The 25,892-nt window shown below is 40.0% G+C and overlaps 1 protein-coding gene across 6 annotated transcripts in view; it reads right to left on the bottom strand.

Moving 5' to 3' along the window:
• RMND5A (required for meiotic nuclear division 5 homolog A) overlaps positions 1-25,892 on the bottom strand; it is a 54,830-nt gene that overhangs the window by 5,843 nt on the left and 23,095 nt on the right. For all 6 annotated transcript variants that reach the window (XM_036435959.2, XM_036435960.2, XM_036435955.2 and 3 more), the window contains exons 3-7: positions 19,726-19,860; positions 18,154-18,254; positions 7,085-7,251; positions 4,628-4,793; positions 2,183-2,285 (exon numbers count right to left, since the gene is read on the bottom strand). In XM_036435959.2, the coding sequence (XP_036291852.1) occupies positions 2,183-2,285; positions 4,628-4,793; positions 7,085-7,251; positions 18,154-18,254; positions 19,726-19,860 (672 nt within the window). The remainder of the gene's footprint in view (positions 1-2,182; positions 2,286-4,627; positions 4,794-7,084; positions 7,252-18,153; positions 18,255-19,725; positions 19,861-25,892) is intronic.

Below are 25,892 nucleotides of genomic sequence, written 5' to 3'. Positions count from 1 at the left end.
TTGAGCCAAAATGATGACAATGGTAGGGAAGCAAAATCTCAATGGACTGAGAAAATGCTTCCCTTTTACTACTAAATTATATATAGCACTACTTTTTAAAAAATATCTAAGTGATTTTTTTTATAGAGAGTAAGAGAGGGATAGAGAGAAACATTGATGACAGAGAAACATCGATCAGCTGCCTCCTATACACCTCCTACTGGGGCCAAGGTATATGCCCTTGATTGGAATCGAAACTGGGACCTTTCAGTCCACAGGCTGATGCTCCACCCATTGAGCCAAACCGGTTAGGGCTAACACTACTTTTAAAATAATCTGATGTCTGAGAGTTAAGAGTTAAAGGCAAATCAATGTTCTAGAAGTTAAACTCTCTTGAAAATTCATTAGGTACGCCTAACAGTAAAACCCATCAGAAAGCCTGTTTTGCAGCACACTTAGCTAGGTGATAAAATTCAGTGTATTCGTTCTTTAAAAGCAAGCTAAACATGGTTTGCTTCCGTGTGAGCTTCAGATCCAAGTTTCCCGTGTTTTGTGTAGAACAGCCCAGAGAAACCACCTGCAACTAAGGCTTGAAGCTAAAGGTCAGCAGGACTTTTCACAATCACAGCCCAATTGTGGCTCTTTGCAGTGAACAAAGCAAACAAAAGCTATGAAATTACCTAGCAGTGGCTGGTACATGGCAGGGGCTCTACAAACGGTAATCCTGTTTTCTTTCCTTCTAAATCAACAATGGCTATCAATCTAGAAGTCTATTACCCAGACTCTTTCAAGAAAGTTGGCAAAGTGTAGCAGAAGAATCCGGAGGAAAAATGGCCAGATCATCACTTCCAAGCGCGGCATTACCCTGCTGCCCAGGCGTTAGGGAACTCGGACCTCGGCAGGCTCTTCCCTAGCGCACGAGCACCAGAGGTGCGTACAGGTGCCCGGGAAATTGCCCGAGTCCTGAGGCACTTGCCTCAGCACAGCAAGCAAAAGCGCAGTTCTCTTCTCTTGCTCTACGTGCAGCAGTCAAACAGGGGCAGCGCTGCTGGTGCCCTGGCCACATGCAGGGCTGGGGATGCACCTGTGCTTCAAGTCAAACCAGACCTTCGAGGAGAAGCTGGGCAACCAACCGTTACCAGCTGCAAGAACAGGGCAACTGCAGATAAACCTGCGCACAGGTGTGGCAGAAAACAGACCAAAGCCAAAGCACGTTGGCCCTTCAGGGTCTGTGACAGAACCATGCAGGGGCAATCCCCAAGTTGTAGTGTCTGTCAGAGGCCTGATGGAAATACCACCTCAGTGACCTTTGTCACCCCCTGTAGGCAAAATCTGAGTACCTACTATGTGTACCATGTTATTCTAAGTATATCTAAGTTGGCTCTAGCCTTTAATAGTCCCAAGAGAGAAGGACAGTCCCCATTGTAGAGATGGAGAAACTACTTAGGGAAGGTGGAAAGCTGGTGAGGGACTAAAACGGAGGCTTAAAACCACGGCCTGCTCCAGGCAGCAGGCCACACGGCACTGGAGGGCCACTGAGGACTGCTGCTGTCACAGGCCGACCGTTAATTTAATAGCTATGTGCGTACTTCAAATGGTATTAGAAAAATATAACCACTAAACCCAATCAAAAGGACTCACTGTTCTTAGATTTTAAAAAAAACTGTGGCACCAGTGGTTTGCCATGTGCAGACCACACGGCATGCACGGTATATCCCACCCTCCCGGCTTCTGAAATCTCCTTCGTTAGCTTTCTTTTTTAAAGAATCGTTTACTAATTTTTAGAGAGGGGAAGGGAGAAGAGAGAAAACACTGAAATGAGAGCATAACATCAATCCACTGCCTCCTGCACGACCCCCCACCAGAGATCGAGCTCAAAACCCGGGTATGTACCCTGACCAGGAACTGAAGTAGCGACCTTTAGGTGCCTGGGACAATGCCCAACCACCCAGCCACACCAGCCAGGCCTTCATTAGCTTTCACTGCCAAAGTAACATTTTAAGAAAACACCTCCAGTGCCTCCAAAACATACGTGCTCCCATGTCTATTGTTTAATCATGTCACCATATGCATAAAAGCATCCCTGTCAAATGGCTACAATAATGTTCCCCAGTTAAAAGGCAAGACTGGCATTCTAAACCCTTAACATTCACATTCTTCTAATGGCAGGAAAGGTTAATAATCAAGAGAAAATGGAACTCACCGGCAGTTCATCTTTCTGGTTCCAAACTCCAGTGCACTGCCTCTGCTCAATCACAGCTTTAATGTTAATTAAAGCTGGCAGCGCCACGCAACCTGCTGAGAAACTGGGAGATAGAAGAGGAAATGTCAATGCCAGGCCAGTGCCAGACAGCTTGGTCCCAGAAATGTCAATTCCTCCAGACTCTGTGTGCAGAGGGCCTGGCGTTGGGCAGGGCACAGAGCCCTCTGCTCTGCTAAATTGGTGTGTGTGCGCACATACACATATAAATAGGTTTTAAATTTTACAGAACCACCCGATTTAATGGGCCCTACCTATCAGTCATTAATGACACTCCTAACATTAATGACATTTTAGGACATTTCCTTTCATTGTTTCTTCGAGACCCAGGCCACCCCTGTTTAGGGCACAAGTGTTGGCAGTCAGTTCTCATCTGTCCCTCTTCAGGACTGTCCTGAGCTGAAGAAAGCCACCAGACTAGGGTCATATCTGATGAATGCTCTGCATGGATACAAACGCCCAGCCCTGCTGTCCCAATTTGGGCCAACCCCACAGGCCACCCGAGCTCCGAGATCCTCAAGGAAGGGCTGAGGCCTTTGGTCAGCCTGCATCACATACGTCTCAACTTTTCCTCTTCCTAGTCTTTCCTAATGTGCTGCTTTCATCCCCCTGCAGGGCCAATGCCAATAACCTTCTTCATGTCAATCTCCACCCACTGCAGTCTGTTCCCCAGACAACCTGGCCTGCAGCACAGCCTGCATTAGAGTTAACTGCATGAGTGTCTCCTACACTCAGATGGTACACCCTATGGAGCGCAGATCGTACCTTATTTATTTTTGTGTCCCACACATTGCCTGCCATATAACGGGATTAAAAACACCTGAGGAGCCTGGCCAGTATGTCTCATTGGTTGAGGGCCAACTAATGAACCAGGAGGTCATGGGTTCAATTCCAAGTCAGGGCACATGCCCAGGTTTAGGGCTCAATCCCCAGTATGGGTCATGTAGGAGACAGCTGATCAATGATTCTCTCTCATCACTGATGTTCCTATTTCTTTCTCCCTCTCTCTTCATATCTGAAATCAGTAAAATATTTTTTTAATCATTTGAGGAATTAAATGAAAAGAAGAGCTAAAAATTTTATTTTTAAAAAACAGGCTCTTAAACTTTTTGGTTTCAGGTCCCCTATATGCTTAAATATAAAAGATATGAAAGAACATTTGTTTTTGTGGATTATATCTATCATCATTTAGAATATCAGAAATTAAAACAAAAAATTTAAATATTAATTTAAAAATAATAAATTTATTCTGCTAAAAATAACGTCCTTACCCCAAACCCATATTTCCAATCTAAAAGTTAATCTGTGAGAAGTGTGGCATTGCTCTACACTTTTATAAATCTCTATTGACCAGTTTAATAGAAAGCAACTGAATTCTTAAATCTTCCTCTGCACTTACTCTGTAGCAAAGAGTTCTTCTGGTTAAAGTAAATAATCCAGCCTCAATAGACAAGTAGTAATCTAATTGGCTTTTCAGATAATTGTGGATATTCTTCTTTAATGCCACACCAAAACTCAACAAGCAGTAGTTTTTTAAAGGTCAACTGTACTGTGGAATCTGAATCCTTATCACTGAATTTTTATAATGAGCTACATTCAAATCCAATGGTATGTCTGGTACTTAGAATGAATTTTTACTCAATGAATGGCTTTGTAAGATCATACTGAATTAAGATCTTCAAAGTATTAACTCATCTAATTATCTAATATAAAAAAATCAAAATCATTAATATCACCACCAATCTCATCAGAAACAACCTTAAGTACCAGAAAGCTGTCATGCTCAGTATAATAAAAATTTTCAAAAATGGGTATTTTAGCTAAAAATCTTGAATTTTATCATTATGGTAAAAGATACTGTCAGTTGTTCTCTTTGATGTTTCAGGCTCCCTTTGTACATTTTGTAGTTTGTCTTTCAAATAAAAACTGTGTTCCATGTAAAACTCAAACCACATACAGGTGCTTTTTCTGGGGATAGTCATCACATTTGGCATGAAGCTGAAGTGTTTTATATGAACGTCTTATTCTGTCACCTAGAACATTAAAAAGATGTGTACTCAAAGTCAAAATTTAATAAAACTAATAATTTTTAATGTTTTATCGAGAACATTCTTATATAAAACTAGCATGTCTCAACTGCAAGTGTGTGGAGTGAGGAATACGTGGGTTTTGAGGCCACTGCTCTGACCTGGGCTAAGGCTCCAGCAGTTTAACTCACCACGTTCCTGCACCATTAGTAAAACTGTCAACCCAGAGACCACTGCTGCCCTAAAACTGCACTCTTTTTCAGAAAGACAGACAATCTCAGCTTTCAACATCAAAACCAGGCGACTGATTAAGAACCACCAGCCAACGTGATCCCATTTCAGTCACAGGCCCATTCCATACCTGACACTGAGCGGGGACTCCACGGAGAGCCCCAGGAGGGCACAGGCATCCCGAGTGAAGATGTCACAGATGTCCGCCCACTGGTTCGCGTCAAGCAGGTGAACATACGGCGAGTTCTCAATCCCTTGTCGCAGGTACACGAGGCTTCCCATCAGAACCTGGATGTCTAAACAAGCAGCAGCTATTTAGAGGTGAATGATTATATCTGAAATGGAGCTGGCTTGCAGGTAACAGGCTGAGAAAGGCAAGAACCACCCCCTCCCCACCCCCCGCCCCAACTGACAGCCTAAAATACTTCATGCATGATGCCTTCTAAAATCCTTGTCTTTAAGCTGGGTTTCTCCCTTCACCTTAAAGAAACAACATAGAGAAAAGCGGGGGGGGGGGGGGGGGGGCGGGGGGAGCACTAAATGTTGAACTTGCAGTTCTTTTACTACTATAATTAGCACAGTATAATCACCATTATCTTGAGGATGATTATCTATCGGGTCTAGTAATAATTAATGTCGTTTTTAAACATTCGTTTAAAATCTTGCTTGGCGTTGACTTGTATTGACATAACCTTCAAACACGTGGTATCTACAGAACGTGTGAAGTGCAATTTACAAGTTTTGCTTGAAAAAGTTTGTGTTTGGTTTGGTTTTTGTTGCAAAACTAGGGCTAAGAAGATGGCGGATGAAGAGCATATTCGGCACTGCCTGCTTTACGAGTTCCAATTAGGAAGAAAAGCAAGTGAGGCTGCAAAAAACATCTGTAGTGCTCTTGGTCAAGATGCAGTTAGCGCCAGAAAATGCCAGGGTTGGTTTGAGAAATTTCGCGAGGGAAATTTTTCGTTAGATGACAAGAGTGGTCGAGGCCGTGTGTCCAATTTTGATCAAGCAGCTCTTCAAGCTCTTTTGGTGCAAAATCCTCAAATTACCCAACAAGAGCTTGCGACAACTTTAAATTGTTCACAAAAAACAATTTCCAATCAATTGCGTGCACTTGGCAAAGTCCAAAAGTTTGGAAAATGGGTTCCTCATGAGTTGACCGACAACAACCGTAATCAAAGAGTCACAATTTGCAGTTCGCTCCTCTCTCGTCAAAACCGTTTGCCGTTTTTAGAGCAAATTGTTACCGGAGATGAACAATGGGTGCTGTATGTTAATCTGAAAAGGCGGCCTCAATGGTTGGACAAAAATGAGGCTCCGCAGCCCACGCCAAAACCTGACTTGCATGCGAAAAAAGTGATGTTGTGTGTTTGGTGGAATTTTAAAGGAATTCTTCATTATGAACTTTTACCATCTAACCAAACCATTACAAGTGCAGTGTATAGTGCCCAATTGGAAAGGTTAGCCCAAGCTTTAAGAGAAAAAGAACCTGCGCTGATTAATCGGAAGGGCGTAATTCTTCACCACGATAACGCACGACCGCATACTGCAAGAATCACTGCTGAAAAACTGCGCCAGTTGGAATGGGAAGTTCTCCCTCAACCTGCTTATTCTCCTGATATTGCCCCTTCCGATTACCATTTGTTTCGTTCTTTGCAAAACTTTCTTCTTGGAAAAAAATTTAATAATGAAGAATGCCTCAAAAATGCATTGACCGAATTTTTTGCATCAAAATCACAAGAATTTTACAACAGAGGGATTAAAATGCTTCCTGAGCGTTGGGCACAAGTAGTAGAAAACAACGGCAACTATATTGTTGATTAAATTTTGTTGTATTGTTTAAATAAATTTGATTTAAAAAAGTATTAGAAAACGACATTAATTATTACAAGACCTAATATACTAAGGAGAGCCATGTGGTCGTCATGCCCTCACGCTGTAACAATCCATCAGCAGGAGGCTGCGACGCAGCAGATGCGCGTGGGTGGGCAGGGAGCTCGAGGCACAGAGGCAGGACCCCCAGCTCCAGCCTGCCTCTTTGGGATAATCCATCGAGGAGCCCCGATGGGTAGGTGGGGCCTACCTCTTTGGGGAGATGGATCACAGGGCTTGGGCACTGCGAGAGGGCACAGGTCGGGCTGGGGAACCCCACCCCATGCATGAATTTTGTGCACCAGGCCTCTGCTTATGCTATAAAAGGAGCCATATTTGACTACCCAGAACTACCCCGTTCTCCAACACTGACACTTGGGGTTAACTGCTGCCACCTGGTGCACCCCGAACACTTTGTTGTGGCACTAACAGTAGCATGGGGGCCGGGGAAGCAAGTGCATACTTCAACTCCTTCTCATGTCTCCTTTTGGTTTAATATGAAATCACCAAAATTGCAAGGTCTCTGACTTTTCATTTATGAGTCTTCAATATCTTATTTTTGTTCTAAATACCGTTACAGCTTTTTCTGTGATTATCACCTATAATTGTTTTCATTTATTAGCAAGTTTGTATTGATCTAGTTAAGGTAAGCTTCAATTCCAGTGGCGACTTTAGGCCTATTGCAAACATTAATAACACGTAACTCCACACTCACCTTTTTGATGATTTAGGGCAAATGGCTGAAAATTTTTAGCATACTGCAATGCCTCTCGCTGATTTGTAGTTCCACCCATTAACAAGCTAATAAAATACAGTCTATGTAGCTTAAATTCCAAGGAGCTGTTTTGGGCTATAAGCATTTCTCGATTTGATACCGCCCACCTAAAGAAAAAAGCAAAAAAAGATTTTAAGAATAATTAAAAGCCTAGGAAAAAGTGTGTTAAAAATTGTTTGAAACCTAATAACATGAGGGGAAAGTGTTTGATCTGCCATCTTGTGGAAGCTGCTGGTAACATCAATCCCTAGGCCCAGAGACTTGTTAAAAAAAAAAAAAAAAAGTAAAATATAACAATTACAACAAAGAGGCTTTTCAACTACTGAAAAAAAGAAAAAAATGTTAGGTAACAATTACATACTTAGTATAGTTTTACACCAAGGCAAGATCAACTCTGATAAGTGACATAACAGATTTGTAATCGCGCAAGGTCATACTGTGAGCAGGTGTCAGCCATGAGACTCACCATCCCATTGCCTAGATCCACTACTCTTTTCCTGTTAAATTGACATGTTTATAAATGAATCACAAGATTCGGAAAGAGAACCATCTATCTTTAAACTTTTGTTAGGAGCAGGATTTTGTGCTACTCTCAAGGTGCTTTCAGTCTAATCAGGCAGATAGAGCCACAGAAACATCACATAGTATATTACACTGTGCCAAACAATTTGTACAAACATAGCACTAACGAGAAAATTTTTTTCGAACGATTCAAGCTACAGTGACTCGGGCCTATATATTATATATAGTACAAACAATTGGTATAACCAATCTTGAGCTGGAACTACCAGCTCTGTGGAGGAGTGTCCTCTGGCTCTTTGTGTTCCAAATCTTTGACTTGATTCTTATGATCTTCCATTCTGTTTTTAGGACTCTGTATAATATTTTTTTATTTCAGACAATGTATTCTTTATTTCTAATTGATCCCTTTTCATATTCTCATAGGTCTCATTTATTTTATCGGCCTTTTCTAGGAAATTCTTGAAAAACCTTATAACCGTGCTGAGTTGGTAGGGTGGCTTTGTGTGCTAAGGTGTCCTATATGGTTCAGTGGGCCAGCCTCCCAGTTACCTGAGGTGGACAGTCTTGATGTAGCCCTTTGTGGGCTGTGTGTGCAATCTTGTTGTTAAGCCTTGCTTGTTATTGGTATCATTGGGAAGTGTTGATCTCCAAGCCAATTGGCTATGAGGATCAGAAATGTCTCAGCTAGGAAGGTTTCTGTATTCCACTTGGATGGGGCGGAGTCTCAGGGTGGCACAGACAAGCCTTAGTGAATCCCGCAAGATTGGTTGCAGGTGCAAGCACCTCTTTGGTATAGGCGCAGACAAGTCTGTCTCTCCCAAGGAAAGTCCTATTGGCGGGGAACGAGAAAGCTAGCCACTGAAAGGGCTTCTGTGCTCTGCTTGGATGGGGCGAAGTCTCGGGGTGGTGCAGACAAGCTTTGGTCAGCCCCTCCCTACAAGGGTCTGGTTTGAGTCCTGCAGTAATGGCCGCTGGCTTCACATACCTCCGAGATCTCTGCCCACTGCCTGACAGACTGGCCTCTCCCTGTCTGGGGCTGTCTGTCAGAGAAATAGGGTCATTCTGTTTTCTTCCCGAACAAGAAAGCCAGCCGTGCATTAGCTGTCCGCCCTCTCCACGCGCAGGGAGTAAGGCGGTAGCAAACTCGGCCCGCCCTCTCCGCGCTCCGCAAGCAAGCCGGCAGCGAGGTCTGGCGGCTGCCTTTTCGCGCACAGTTCTCTGCACCTTCACAGTTCCTGAGGTTCAGCGCGCCTTCTTTCTCCTTCTCAGATGGTAGAGCCTCCTTTCAGCCAGCCGTCCGGCGCTTCAGAGCGACGTTTCCCCTGTTTTCCAGTTCTAAATTCAAATTTGTTGCGGTAGGCTGCATTCAGGTATCTACCCTATGCCGCCATCTTGGTTTCTCTCCGTGCAATTTAAATTACAAGATGTTGAAGCAACTTTACCTTGATTTTTATGTTCATGGAACTTTTTCAAGTATTTTGTATCATAATTTTATGTAAGGCCTAGGTCTTGGCATAGCTGTTCTCATTTTCAAATCTTTCTAATCATATTCAATTTCACTTCTAGCAATTCCCAGTCAGGGCACATGCCTGGCTTGGGGACTCATTGCCCAGTGGGAGATGTGCAGGAAGCAGCCAATCGATTCTGTCTCATCTTTCATGTTTCTATCTCTCTCTTCCTCTCCCTTCTGTGAAATAAAAAAAAAATTTAAAAAAGGAAGGAAAATAGGCCCACTAAGAATAGAATTAAAATAGAGAGGTGCCAAGAAAAACATGCAAACATATTCAGATAATCTGATTTAGCAATTCACATTACCACCAATAGTGATGTGTCCAGGTGAATTAAAGCTAATTCAGATAGAAGACTTGTTTCCTCTAACTGGAAGCCTTTCTCCCAACTTAAGTGCTAGTTAATTTTTATACAAATATAAACACAAATTGAAGAGTTGAGAATAGAGATGAAAAATTCAAGGTTCAGGCTCAATTACCATATTGTCTACAATTTTCCTAATACAGTAAAACCCCAATATAATACACTAATTCTGGTGAGGGGGGTGTCTGTCAAAGCTCAAAGTCTGTTATACAATAAAGTAGGTTTTCTGAATGCATATGTTAAAAATTGACAAATTAGTGAGGTTGCCTATTTTTACTTAATACATAGACTTGAGTAATTAAAATTAAGTATGTATGAAAGGTTTAATTTCACAGAAAAATATCTATATGTATTACTGTAATTTTAAACTTCTACTGAATAGGTCTAGTAAATACGTGCATTCACCAGCACCTTGAAGAAACAAACGGGTGTGGCTTGGTGCACGTGGGAACATTGGCTAGCCATTAAAACTGCTTCGGTCACACCAGAATTCAACAGAACCAATTAGCAAGCGAGATGCGTGTGACCAAGTGCTAATCATTCACCAAACATTGTTTACGAATGGTGACTTGGATTTAAATATGTACACTATAATTATAGATATGCAATATTTATTTATGTCAGTAAAATTACTACAATGTTTTTTCCAACATGTGGCCTATTCGCTAAAATTTCTTAAAAACAGTTAACTAATAATAAAAAAACCTGTTAATTTAATTATAAGCGAATCTTAGTTAAAAGCATTTTAGAATTAACAGTGTGTTAATTTTTGCATATGGCATAATTCTGTCCATTAAATCTGAAGCTTGTTAAATCGAAGTCCGAAAAATTGAGGATTTACTGTAATCTCTCCACTCTGACTTAGATGTTCTTTATCTGAACCTCTCACATGGCTCATTCCACAATCTATTTGGTAGAATAGCTTCTGATCTCTTAAGCTGGGGCTGTGTCTTGCTCATTTTGGTATTCAGACAAGGAGCACAGGTTGGTAGAGTCAACTATGTGTGGACTTAAATCTGCCTCTGCCGTGTGAATTTAGGCAATGTGTTACTTAATTCTCTAAAAAGCTGTTTCCTTATTATAAAATGGGGCATTTCAAAGGGTTGTGGGCATTAAGGAAGGGACTAAAGTACTGTGCACAGATACTGACACAAATAGGCATTCAATAAAAAAACTACTTAGTATGTGTTTACTGAATGAATGAAATGTTACCGTTCTTCAAAGTAAGAAAATTGTATTTAAAATTATATTCAAAAGTTACTTTGGCATTGCCATGTAACACCTAGTGCCACTTTGATTTTTATAGAAGTAACTGGGTAGAATTTTATGACAATATCATGAACCCATTAATCTCCTTCAAAAATGTTGTGCGTTTTCTTAGCTAGCAATTCACACTGAATACTTAGGCATTTGATTCCAGGAGCAGGAATAGGGGTAGAGGACAGTTGTGGTCTTAATTAACTTGATAGCAACCAACTCTAAAACCGACAAAGCACATGAAACTACAAAAGCGCAAGACTATAGTCAGCACTAAAAACTTAGCCCAGGGTCTACAAAGCACTAGAAGACATAAGACCAGAAAGAAAAAGCCTCTTTAGAGGCATTGGACTATGGGATGCTGTATTCTGGATAATGTCATTTCTACAATAGTAGAAACTTTTGATTTTTAACTTTTAAAAATCATCCGCCACTATACCACAACCAGCAAGCTAATAAACATTCGGTTAAATTACAACTTTCCTGTGATTTTAAAAAAGATGTTCTACTTTCAGATCTCCAATGTAGGAAGGGGAGCGCTGTCAGCTTTGGAACCTGATTGTTTCAAGAAATACTGTAGACAAAAGAGGACATCTAGTCACATCGCAAGGTCACATCATCTCTGTTCATTGCCCTGCATCCTGCGGACCTTGTGGGCCTCGTCCACAAAAAGACCCCAAACCAGTACCACTCACTTATCAGCCCACATCTACACAATTACCCCACAGAAACACTGAGCACTCATTATCCTACTCATCAGGCATCTGAAAAGACTTGGCACATTGTTAACTCCATTTTTAGAATTTCCATGTTATTCCAAAAATAATTAAAACAAGATTCTACCTTCATAGTTAACGTTCTCCCCCAGGAAACGAACCAATAGAATTAGTCTGTTTATCTCACTTCTCTCACAATTTTGCCAATCTGCACTGCTATCTATTTCTGGTGATATTAAAATAAAAATGCCTCTTGCCAATTCCCACAGCACACTCCACTACAACCATCATAGCATTTTTCAAGGCCTATGAATATCTTCTTTTTCTAGTCTCCTTTAGAGCTATATGCTTGTGGGTAAAAGCTGAAGTTCAGGGAAATGGCTGACATTTATTTACTCCATAGGTGTGGACTTAGCTGAACAATACTGGTGACTGAATCAAGTGCTTAAAAATTCAGAGTGGCAAAAATGACAAAAATCAAAGTTCAGCCAAAAGTTAAGAACCATATAAACTTTGCAGTAGAGACTGAAATGAACAGCTAACATGTTATTTCTGAGACATTTTCAAATGATAATTTCTCAGGTATGGTTGAGTTCATTGTTGAACTCAACCATACTAACGCTTTACTCGTCTCAGAACTGGCATGAATCTTTGTCCTTCTTAACATGGTATCTAAGAAACCATACAGCTTATAGAATTACGCCTCAGAATCAACTTAAAAACACAATACACACACTTCCAACTTTACATAAGTTTCTCAGAACTGCAGTTTAGTATGTGTGCCCGGTAGTGAAATGTGGCAGGGGCCACCATGTTGAACAGCACAGTTCTATACAGACTGGTGGTTTTTAATGAAATACATAATACAACACTGCCTTATTATTGCTAGTGTCCTGCCACAAAACCAAGAGATTTTATAAACCTAAGTTAACAATAGATCTGTATTTTACAAGCACAAACTCCAGAATCTTTCCTGTTAGTTTTCCCCTCCTCGCCTAGTTGAACTCCTCTTTTAAAAAATATGTTTTGCTGAAACCGGTTTGGCTCAGTGGTAGAGCGTCGGCCTGCAGACTGAAGGGTCCCGGGTTTGATTCCGATCAAGGACATGTACCTTGGTTGCGGGCACATCCCCAGTAGGGGGCGTGCAAGAGGCAGCCAATGGATGATTCTCTCTAATCGATGTTTCTATCTAACTCTCTATCCCTCTCTCTTCATCTCTATAAAAAATCAATAAAATATATATTTTTTTAAATATGTTTTTAGTGATTGGGGCGGGGGGAGAGAACAGCAGAGGAAGAGACAGAAGCACTGATGAGAGAGAAACATCGACTGATGGGCTGCCTCCTGCGTGCCCCCTACTGGGGATCAGGTCTGCAATCTGGGTATGTGCCCTGACAGGGAATCGAATAGCAGCCTTTCAGGGCACAGCAACCTTTCGGTGCATGGGAGGACGCTCAACAAACCAAGCCACACTTATGAAGACTCTCAATTTCTCTACAGTTGTGGCTTGCCCACTCAGTTCCTTGGTGAGAATGTATTCAGATAAGAGATGACCATGTCTATTCTTCCTCCTGAGGACTACCTACTATCTTGGGACTTCATGTAAACCTTGCCAGCAACAAACATAAAACAGGCAATAGGAAATGGTATTATCATCCCAAATATTTTCCCCTCTTGGCTTTGTATTCCATTGTGTTCTCTTCTGGTCCTTTCCTTTGGGCATCTCTTTCCATTTCAACCAGCTTCTCTTACAGAGCGGCTCTTTCTCCACTAGACTTAGTGTATGGGCACAGTGAGTTAAACACATATCCCTCTGCTCAATTCTTCTGCCTTTTCAGAATTAAGAACCCCACCAAAACAACAAAAACAAAAATTCAAATTCGGGGGCAGAGGGGGATGAGGAACCCCACTTATTCAAATCTTCATTCCTTTTCTCCAGTGGTGTATCTATGCAGAGTCTTCTGCGGTTCTCCTGTGTGACTATTTAAAAAGCCCGAGTCAGCAAGACTGCCCACGTAGAGGAAACAAAACGAAAACAGAAAACAGGACACCAGAAACTGCTTCATCATTGTTACTCTCGTTCCCAAGGATAGTCCAGGCTCTGTGACCAGGCACTCTGGCTCACTTCTTCGTCTTCATTTTCTAAAACCTTTCTCTGCTTATAAACTATATCTTAGTAACAGCAGTTCAAGACACTAAAGAGAAGCACTTATCTGTCCTTAGAACTACTGTTCACACACAACACCAAGAAACTCCAATGGCAAGCTCACTGCACATCCTTTTGCATTTTTTATGTCTGGCCCCACCTAATCCTTAGGTTTGGAGAGGGAGTCATCTCCTATTTCAACAGCCTTCCTCATATGGTTCATGGCCTAATATAAAACCTTTCTGTGGTGTAACTAATAAAATACTTTTCCTCCCTTCTTCTGTGAAAATCCTGGAACTCCTCACCATTCCTCCTCCTCCTCTCCTTCCCCTTCCTCTTTCATAACCATTCAGTTATTTTCTGTTCCCTCGTGTCATTCTACGAAGACATTGCAAAAAGAACTGCAAATTCTAAAGGAATAGGAGGCCCCTGGGCATGCTATGGATATTGGAAAAAAGTTTTCCAAATCTGCAAGGCTGAAAGTCAGATCCTAGACTGTGGCAAGTCCATCTATGTAATATTACTCTGAAACCTTTAGGAAGACAGCCAACTGGCTTCCCCTAAAGATAAGCACTTTCTCTCAAAATGCTGACACAAGCTACAAGGACAGTTTCTGTTCTTCTATCATTTCTCCGTCTCATTGTATTAAATTACTGTTATCTTCTTATTGACACCACAGATGGTCTCTGACTTATAATGGACTAACTACTGATTTTCTTTAACATGACGATGGTACAAAAGCAATATGCACTCAGTAGAAACTGTACTTAGATTTTTGAATTTTGATTTTTTCCAGATTAATAACATGTGATACTCTCTCGTGATGCTGGGCAGTGGCAACAAGATGATTTCACCCAACTGTAGGCTACTATACTATAAGTGTTCTGAGCACATTGAAGGTACGTTAGGCTAAGCAATGATATTTGTTAGATTAGGTATATTTAATGCATTCTCAACTTACAATCTTTTCAACTTATGATGGGTTTACTGGGATGTAACCCCAGTGAAAGTCGACGAGCACGTGTAGTTATTTTTGGCTTTGCTTTTCTCTACCATATGAAGGAGGAGGTCCTGTTTGTTCCAAGTTCTCTTTCAAACTATTCCATCACTTATTTGAATGCCTTCTGTGAAAATAAGTACTATGCTAGGTGCCAAGAGAACTTTAAAAAAAAGATACAGTAATCTGTACCAACTCAGAAATAGGACAAGAACAAAAAGTAGGCAGGGTCCTGAATAGATCTGTAAGTGCAATAAGCTGTTCTTCTGCCACTTCTCTCCCCCATATCACATTCTTTTCTGCCTCGTATTATTTGCAATTACTAGCTAACACTCTCCAGAGTTCCTTCTCATCTAGTCCTTCCATGGCCTCTATCCATATTAAATTTTTTTAGGGGGGAGAGGGGTAAAGGGTTGCCCGGAGGTGAACTGTAGCCTCTCACCTTCCTCGTACCCCTAGGGGTGGCTCCACATGCTTCCTCCCAGAATGTACAAACAGAAGATGCCACACAACCGAGAGGTGTTTCCCCTTGTATCTGAACCAGAGATCCCAACACTGGTGTCCTACATTTTTCAGCTTTTGCTATAAGCAGAATGAACTTTATCTTGCCCATAAATGATACTTGCCCATAAATGTATCTGCTTACTTACATTCACCAGTAATAGGTAAGACTTGGAGAAGTTTGAGTTGTTTTAATAGATTTCTATTAACTACCATTTTCCAAACTTATGTCCCACAGAACTCCAATTTTGTGGGTTTATTAGGTGTTAAGGAGGGGGGTTGGGTGAGCAAGGATTCTTTGGTCAAACATGCATGGGAAACATTGTGCTTTACAAATGTTTCTTTAGGATTGCTGACGGAGCCTCTAATATGCTAAAGTAAATCTCTTACAGGAGAGTATTAAGGAAATATCATGAGAAGCATTTATTATATAACAACCTTTAACTCCATATCTTTTTTTTTTTTTTCAGACTATGTTCTAGGCCTCAACTCCTCCTCTGTAAAATGAATACTTACTTCATAGGATTATTATGAGGATTATAAGTTAATACATGTAAACTGTATGTCAAAAATATTCATGTTAAAATAAAGTATGTTAAAATACATATTGATGCATGTAAAATGCTTAGAACAATACTAGGCACATAATAAGTACTCAATACTATAATTATTAGTACATTCCCTTATGCTGATATGTAACATGCCAACATTCCCAGAAAAGTGAATGAGAAAACCTTTACTGTGTAGTAATTTCCACTGTTCCTAACAATTGGATAGAACACATCGTCCCTTTGCCTGAAAGGCACTGCTTGAGGCAACAACAACAGAAAACAGTTACAGAAATAATTGACATGAATCATGTTGTTATCAGTAAGAAACTTAAGAGATTACAGAAAAAGAAGAAAGTCAAAAGGGTCTTAAAAATATTCTTAGTTCCGAAAGGAAAAAGCCTTGAGTGCTCTGAGCGCTGAGGAAGTCCAAATAATCAGCAGTCCCTGATTGCTGTTACTATGTTACATAGTGAGCACTCAATAAAAATTTGATGAAAAACCTAAGAAATTAATGGATGTATGAATACTACTTGAATAACTCAAATATTATTTCCAAATCACTATAAAACAACTGGGAAATCCATTTTATTTTATTAGGTTTCCTCCCTCTCCTTCACAGATGTTTAATCTATATGGAATATGAAAATAGAAGAGTGGCTGTTATACTTTGTTTAAGAGGTATTAGAGGGCCTGGCCAGTGTGTCCCAGTGGTTGAGCATCAATCCAGGAACCAGGAGGTCACTGACTGGTTCAGTTCCTGATCAGGGCACATGCCAGCATTTCGGGCTCAATCCCCAGTAGGGGCATGCAGAGGTAGCTATGGATGAGGTCCTCTCTCATTGATGTTTCTATCTCTCTCCCTTCTCCTCTCTCTAAAACTAAAAAAAGAACGTTTTTTCTTTAAAAAAAAAAAAAAAAAATGTGTTAGAGGTATTTCATGGAATTTAATCTTCCAGGTGTATCACAATCTAAAATCTGCTTTAAAAAAATAAAATAAAATTATAAAGGTACTATAACCATCATTCACAATGGTACCATCTAGGTTAGGGGTGTCGAACTCAATCAGAGAAGGGGCCAAAATCTAAAATCCAGCCTAAATCGCGGGCCGAATGGTTTACTGAACAGTCATAAACTGTCATTGTGATGGAAACGCAGCGGAGTGCAGTGATGACAGCGCGGTGCGGGCCACATTGCAAGGCCTGGCGGGACGGATTTGGCCCGAGGGCCTTGTGTTTGACACATGTGATCTAGGTGATATGTATCTTGTAAAATATAGTGCATACCTACCTCATATTTCTAATTTATAGAGGAATTTAGAATTTATAAATTTATACAGAAACCTATCTATTTCTTCCCATCCATCTGGGCTGGTTTTAGAGCTCTACAAAAAAATTCAGAGAACTGACAAATGATCAGAAATAGAAAATTATGGTATAAGAATTAAGTAGGTCAGAAGAAGGAAAAAAATGTGCATTTTATGAAATCAATAAGGATCTTCCAATTATTTTTCTGATAACAGTGATCTCAAATACTGCCAACTTTAAAATACCAGGATCCTATGGCTATGATCTCACAATAATATCACTGTTTCTATCATCCAGTCTCTTCCTTTAATGAGTTTTTCTCTCTCCTCCTTCTCTCTCTCCTATCTGCATCTCTTCTCCCTCCCTGTGCTTGCTTGCTTGCTTCCTCCCTCCCTCCTTCCTTCCTAATAAATAACCCAATAATCCTCACATTTAAAAAATTCTAGAACCGGGGTCCACAAACTAGGGGCAAGGGACAAATCTGGCTTGCTGCTCGTTTTGTATGGCAGATGACCAAGACAGCTTTTTACATTTCTAAAAGGTTATAAAATAAAACCAAAAAGAATATGTGCAATAGAGCCTTATGTGGCTTGCAAAGTCTAAAATATTAACTATCTGGACTTTTACTAAAATATTTGCTGGCTCTGCTCTAGGATGATATTTATCACAGCTTACTCAGTAATTCAGATAATTCATAGCAATGACAAGTGCACAGTAAATAATTAAATTTTACAGTGGTAATTAGAACTCCATCATATTATACATACCACATAGTTCCAATTACATTGTTTTTCAGAATACTAGCACAGAACTTAGCACATTAAAGAAGTTCAAATACCAAGCTCTGCCTGCCTGAACAATAGTACCTCAGTTATGAAGCCAGTCTAAAGTGGTGGCATAGCCTGGATACAAGAAACCCTTCTCTCATGGTAGTTCAGATCAACTGATAAGTGAAGTGAGCTCTAACTGTTTCTCGTATTACACATCCTCCAATTCACTTAGGTAAAAGAAATAAAATAATTCTCCTTGATTTCTCTGAAGTCTATCCCAGGTGAGATATATATCTCAAAATCTTTAATGTTTTTCAATTACATTTTCTTACAGAGTTCTCTCCAAGTATTCAAAATAAAGTCAGTTACTTACTCTAGAGCAGGTCTCAGAACTCTGACTTTTAATGCTTCTAATATTCTATTTAACTCCACAAATGGTTCTTTCTGACTGGGGTCTACAGAAAGACCAGATTCCTGTGGGAACAAAAAAAGAACTGTTATTAGCACTAATCAGGATAAAGAGATATATAGTAAAAGCATATTCTAAATTTAAAATGGGACAAACCTTAAGATATTTCTTTTTAACACGTATTTCTATGGCAGAGACTGATGGTTGAGCCCTAGTATCATTCTTTCTCCTTTTCCAAAGTAGTAAGTTTAAGCTGGGCATATAACCATATGGAATAAAGCTGGTTTTGACTACAAGATGTAAGTGCTGGCCAATGAAACATAAGCATGAATTCTTTGCCCCTTCCTGGAATCCAAAAGGCATTATAGAGTTTTCACTGTTGTCCTGGACCATGAGGACAGGGGGCGCTCTAGAAATAGGGGAGCTACAAAGAGCCTAGGTTCCTAAGAGTCTTATGGGCACAGGTATACTGTGCATGGCTTACTACCTCCTTCTGTGAAAGAAGAAAGAGAAACTTCATTTTTATTTAAACCATTAGTATTTTGGGTCTTTGTTATTTATAAATGAACTTAATACTAAAAAAACACAATTTAGAAACTTTATATGGACACATACACAATTCGCGTAAGATACAGAGAAAGACCCAAGTTATGGTTTATCTGTTAAAACAGAAAAGGCTTACTGACCAACCTAATGTTACAACTACTTAGAGGTTGCCAAATGTAAACTAAAAGCTTTAATTAAAGTGGTGCAATTTTGTATAACTTAGCATCAGTAGTTCAATAAATTTGGATTGCCATGCAAAAAAAAAAAAAAAAGCTTCATGGTTTTGTTTACAGACTAGCTTTAAATTATTTAATTCTTATAGTCCTTAAGCAAAAAATAACATAAGGCAGCCAAGGGTAGAATTTAAATACACATAAATCTGGTCCTCAATCCTTCCCAGTTCCTTTAACTAAGAACCCGTACGGCCTTGGGAAATTTACTGTTCAAGACCTCAGATTCCGGGAGAAATAATTTCCATCTCCCAGGATTGCTGGGAGAATTAAAGGCAGGGCTTGATTTGTGGTCAAGACTCATACGTAGCAGTTGCTACCATTATGATTAGGTGGTATTTGGTAAACTGTTCTGAAATCCTTACACTTATGTCTAATAGAAAGAACAAACAAATACTCATCTGAAATAAATTTGTTTGGAATTCATTTGATAAGCAAAATTCTACCAGTTGGGCCAGAAGAGAAGAGCAACCATAAATCTCTGCCCTTTTCCATACTCACCATCCCTATCAAAAGAGGAAACGAAGAAAGTAGTATCACTTCGACCCCTTCACTGAGGACCTGGACCAGCGTTTGGGGGCAGGAATAAGGAAATAATTAAGAAGTTCTAGGGTTATCATTTTCACCAATTAAAAAAAGATTTCCTAGTAAAATGAGGTCAGCCCTGATAATTAAAATATTAAAAATCTAAGTATAGTTAGAAGACTCTGAAGCTCGAAGGCGGTTCCGTTCCATCTTCTCGCAGTTGGCACACTGTTACCTGGCAGAGCTCCTCGGCCACATCCAGCATTCCTTGTCGAAAGAAGTGCTCCACCATCACCTCATTGAGAAGCCGCTGGCTGTCTGCCTGCCAGCAGCCATCGATTCCCACGCTGCTAATGTCAGAGTCAAAATTCTGGGGGGAAAGATAAATAAACAAATTATTCATTAATTAATTAGGATGCATTACTGTGTATGATTTTCAACCCATCTAAAAGAATGGCCTTCATTTCACTCTGAGATACCCCTAATAAGTACCCAATTCAAATTCATCTGCAGCCTATGACAGGAAGTTTTTCCATTGCTTCTTTTAAAACTTCTCACTCTCACTGATTATTGCTGGAAGAGTAAACAGGTGAGATTTTAGAGAGCATCCTGCAAAAATATATAAATTTAATGATCTATGTGAATAAATTGATTTTTTTACATTATACAACAGCAATTATTTTCAGAGCTGTGCCTGTAAAAGCATTTTCAACACAACATTGTCTAATAGGAAAAAAAAGCAAAAATCCATATGCTCAACATAGAATCAGTTAAATAATTCATGACACATCCCAACAACTGTAGTGCCAAGATGGGGGATGGAGCTGGGAGCATGGCCAGGTGGTTAAGAGAGTAGGCCCTGGGGCCAGTCTTCTTGGGTTTGAATCCTGGTTCAATCTCCTACTAGCTGTGTGATCGTGACCAAATTTAAGGTCTTTGAGCCTCAGCTTCCTTACCTAAAGTAGAAAAAATTAACACTACCTCTCCATTTGGGCTGAACTGCATCCTCTCAAAATTCCTATGTTAATGAAACCCTAAATTCCAGTAGAGATCATAAGTTAAAATGAGGTTTTAGGGTTGGTCCTAATCCATTAAGATTGGTATCCTAATAAAGAGAGGAAATTAGGACACAGGCAGGTATAGAGGGAAGACCATGTGCAATGGACTGAATGTCTGTGCCCCTGCCCCCCAAATTCCCGCACTAAAGGCCTAACTGCATGACTATTTGTCTGTGAGGAGGTGATAAAGATTAAATGAAGTCATAAGGGTAGGGACCTAGTCTTAGAAGATAAGGAAGAGCCAAAACTGGTTTGGCTCAGTGGATAGAGCGTCAGAAAGGTCTGCGGACTGAAAGGTCCCGGGTTCGATTCCGGTCAAGGGCATGTACCTTGGTTGCTGGCACATCCCCAGTGTGGGGTGTGCAAGAGGCAGCTGATCGATGATTCTCTCTCATCTCATCGATGTTTCTAACTCTCTATCCCTCTCTCTCTTCCTCTCTGTAAAAAATCAATAAAATATATTTTTAAAAAAAAGAAGGAAGAAACACCAGAGAACAGTGTTTATGTTCTCTCTTCTCCCTCTCTCTCCCCCTTCCTCTTTCCCTCCCTGCCTCCTCCTCCCCACCCCTCCCCATCATGTGACACAGGGAGAAGGCAGTCATCAGCATGTCAGAAAGGAGTTGTCCATCCTCAATAGGACATGAATTAGCTAGGACCTTGATCTTGGACTTTCCAGTCTCCAGATTGTGAAGAGATAAATTTCTGTTGTTTAAACCTCCCAGTCTGTGGTACTGTGTAATGGGAACAACAAGCTGACTAAGAACCATGTGAGGATGCAGCAAGAAGATGGCTATCTATAAGCCAAGGAGAGAGGCCTCAGAAAAGCAACCCTGCTAAACATGTTTATGCCACCTAGTCTGTATGGCAGCCCTAGCAAGTTAAAACACTCCCTTACTGGTTAAATAAAATGGTAGTTGCTACTATTCTAGTTTTACCATTCACAATTAAAAAAGGTGAGGCTCATTACTATGTATCTACTAACATGAAAAAATGTCCCTAATACCTTAGGAAAAAAAATTAAAAACTTATACAAAATTATGACCCCATTTAAAAAAAAATTTTTTTTTTTAATTTATTTCAGAGGAAGGGAAAGGGAGAGACAGAAACAACAACGAGAGAATCGCTGCCTCCTGCACACCCCCTACTAAGGACTGAGCACACTACCCGGGCATGTGCTCTGACCAGGAATTAAACCGTGTTTTTTTGGTTCATAGGTTAATGCTCAGCCACTGAACCACACTAGCTGGGCGACCCCATTGTTTAAAAAAAAAAAAAAAAAAAGAGCACCTGCCCTGGCCAGTGTGCCTAGTGGTTAGTGCATTGGCCCATGAACTGAAGGGCTGCAGGTCAATCTCAGGTTGCAGGTTTGATCTCCAGCCTTGGTTGGTGCATGCGCTGGAGGCAAATGATGGGTGTGTCTCTCACCTCTCTCTTTTTCCCCCTCCTCCCTCCTTTCCACTCTCTCAAAAAATCAATGGTAAAAATAACTTCAGGTGAGAATTAACAAAAATAAAATAAAGAATACTGTACCTTCAAATATTTAAGAGGGGAAAAAAATCTAAAAACATGCGCACAAAAGTATTAGTAGATTGCCAATGAAAACTACCATGCTCCACACAAAGAACAAAATTCTTTTCATAATAAACAAATTAACCCAGTTCTGAGTAAGATCAAGTAAACTCCACCTTGTCTCTACCACTGAATGCAGTTATAAAATCAGGACATAATAAATGGAGCAGTTATTTGGGGACACTAAAGAGTGAGGAGGAGTAAGCAGACTGAGGAAGAAGGTCACAGTGGTGATGAGTTTACTACTTTTCTCTCCCTAGTATCTCTCAGCCTGGATGCAATGCAGCCAAAACCCAGAAATGGGCACCTGGAATGAGAAGCCCTTAGTTCTGCCACCAGGAACAGGAATGGGCATCCCTACCATTCAGAGAATAGGGGGAATCACATGCTTTTCCCCCTCCCTCCATTTTCTTTCACCTCTAGCTCAAGGCAGTCTGCAGGTATATTAGTTTTCTATTGCAACTTAAAACCACACTTTATTTTTTTAAATTAATTTGTAGATAGAGAGGAAGGGAGAGGGAGAGAGAGATAGATACATCAATGAGACACATCGATCAGCTGCCTCTTGCACACTCCCTCCTGAGGACTGAGCCCACAACCTGGGCATGTGCCCTGACCAGGAATAATGGTGCTCAATCCACTGAGCCACACCAGCCAGGTGTGGCTGGAAAACACAATTTTATTACCTCACAGCTCACTAGGTCAGAAGTCCTTTATTCAAGTGACTAAAGGAATGGGGATCTGAAGATGACAGAATGTATTATGAACTCAGGAATCTCCCAATAACTCCCTAAAGGTCTAAGTGCACCCTATGAGCAAGAATCATTGAGACTAATTACAAGAGTCCTCACAGATCTATCCTGTTTCCCCAAAATAAGACAGTGTCTTTTATTAATTTTTGCTCCCAAAGATACGCTAGATCTTATTTTCAGGGGATGTCTTATTTTTCCATGCACTAGGTCTTATTTTCAGGGAAACATGGTAGCAACCTCATTCAATACAAATACAACGTTGAGATTTATACTTATTCAATTAATGATTATTCTCCAATCCCATGAATTCCCAACCAATTTATCATGCTTTTCATGTACCTTTATTTCCAATGGCAACTTTATGTACCATTGTCACTACTATACAGGTTAGAAAAATCATACAGGATATCCCTACTATATTAAAATAATATAACTCACCTCCTAGTCTTGGGAAATACAACTAAAATGTATATAAGCAATGCAGTTATGAAAATTACTGAACTTCCTTCTATCATTCTGATATTCTAGTTAAAACCACTGTAGATAAGTAAAAAAAAAAATTTATAGATTATTTTTTGTTCACCTGTAGTAAAATTTAAAGTTAAAATTAAAAAAGGTTGAAAAAATGCAATACAGTGTCAAATTCCTTTTGTTATAACTGCACGTTCTTACTACTGCATCAGAGCTAGGATCAGTTCCATGTTCTGTTGCTAGGCAACCAAACTGGCTTGCAAGGCTGCCCAGAAACTAAGCAGCACTGCAAACCAGCTAAGAAGTGGCTAATGAAGAGAAATATCGATTATTAGCACCTCCGTTTCACTATAGTTTTTCCTTTCAAAAAGAAAATTTGAAAAGATGTTCTTAAATCTGAAGTCAAGATTCAAAGAAGAATCAAAAGCAAAACACACATTCAAGGGTGTGTCTGCCTGGAGATGTTATGGCTTGGAAAGAGAAATCCAAGACACACTAGTTCCTAATTCATCCCATGTACTTCGAGCATCATTCACTTCTTTTTTAATCCTCACCAAGAATGTATTTTTATTGATTTTTTTTAGAGAGGAATGAAGGAAGGGGTGAGAAGGAGAGAGGGAGGGGGGGTGGGCAGAGAGAGAGAGAAAAAGAGAGAGAGAGAGAGAGAGAGAGAGAGAGAGAGAGAGAGAGAGATCCATAGGAGAGTAATACCCATCAGTTGCCTCCTGCACACATCCCGACCTGCAACCTAGGTATGTATCCCAACCAGGAATTGAACCCGCAACCTTTTGGTGCACAAGACAATGCTCCACCCAACTAGCCATCCAGCAAGGGCAAGTCATTCACATTGAATTAAAAGTTTTAAAATCTGGAAGCTGAAGCAGAGGAGGGGTAAATTTATGAGACTGTCTAAACAGACCATCCTATTGCTTTAGCTATAACATAAGCATGTTTACAAACTGGTTAGACTTTAATGACTGGCTTTTTTGTTCACAATCCCAAACTAATCCATTTCTGAAATACACTGTATGAAATTATAATCATTGATCACAATGATAACAATACATGACAAAATCCAGTACTTTGGGGGGTTTTATTTGTTTTTTAAAAAACATATCTTTTTATTAATTTCAGAGAGAAAGGGAAAGAGATAGAAACATCAATGATGAGAGAGAATCATTGATCGGCCTCCTGCACACCCTACACACTGGGGATCGAACCTGCAACCCGGGCATGTGTCCTGACCAGGAATTGAACCTCGATCTCCTGGGTTCATAGATCAACCGGCCAGGCCAGTAGTTGCTTTAATCATAAGTGCCAATTCTTTAATACTGTAATTTTTTAAACTGCCCCATCTACTTTTGAAGAAAACTTGTTGGGCTACTGTTGCATCTACCAGGAATCAATTTCCCTTCTAGGCATCCAGTTATTCTGGTTTAGGAGAGAGAGGTAATATCGCACAGAATAATTAACAAAATGAAAAGATCTGTATTCTAGTTCCACTCAGTTTGACTTCACATATAACCCACAAAAGATGTCTCCAAAAGTTGTTTTTTTTATTATAAATTCCTACCAATAAAAAATAAAGACCAACAACCTAATATGAAAAAAATGGGAAGAAAATAAGCAAGAAACTCACCAAAGGAGTAAATCCTAACTATCAAATATAGAAAAAGATGCTCAACTCAAAGATGATGGAGTTCAGCAGCTTGATTCATTGGTTGAGTATCGACCCATGAACCAAGAGGTTACCAGTTCAATTCCCGATCAGGGCACACAACTGGGTTATGGGCTTGATCCCCAGTATGGGGCATGCAGGAGGCACGATTGATGTGTTTCTCTTTCATCAATGTTTCTATCTCTTTAACCCTCACCCTTCTTCTCTCTCTCAAATCAATAAAAGTATATCTTTTTGAAAAAGAAAAAAAAAAAGGTGAAGGAAACACAAATACAACTAGATACCATTTAATATCCATGTGATTAATTTAAAATTTTTTAAAAGCTGACAAAGTGTATATGAGAAACAGGAACATAAGGGAGAAATTGCAAATTGATTCAATCCTTTAGGGGAAAAGTTAGCAAGCCCAGTAAAGCTGATGATGAGGCACATGCCTTATGATAAAATAATCCATATTTACTAACAGGCATAGACCAAACATCAGTGCTTTGCAAACTATGGACTAAAAAATATACTTAGTAGTATATCATAATCAGCATTTATAGATACATTTTAGATGTACAATAGATGCTACCTTTTCAAACATTCCATTCTCTCCACTGTATTATATTTATAGCTCTACTTCGGTTTTCACAGTTAAAAGCAGGTTTTTCCAGATCAAGAAAAGGGGGTGGGGAGGAGAGAGAAAGCCAAATTGTTAAGCTTTTACTCCGTACACAAAGAGGAGTAATAGGGCATGGTCAGATATAACAAACTACTCTGCTGGCTTTAAGATCTTTAAAACCCTCCATAATATAACCATATGTCACACTTGCACCCTGTCTCCTCACAATTATTTTGCATATTATTTTACACTAGGGGCCTGGTGCACGAA

This window comes from Pipistrellus kuhlii, unplaced genomic scaffold (assembly GCF_014108245.1).
Source record: "Pipistrellus kuhlii isolate mPipKuh1 unplaced genomic scaffold, mPipKuh1.p scaffold_m20_p_13, whole genome shotgun sequence".
NCBI lineage: Eukaryota > Metazoa > Chordata > Mammalia > Chiroptera > Vespertilionidae > Pipistrellus > Pipistrellus kuhlii.
This window is presented reverse-complemented; position numbering and strand designations above follow the sequence as displayed.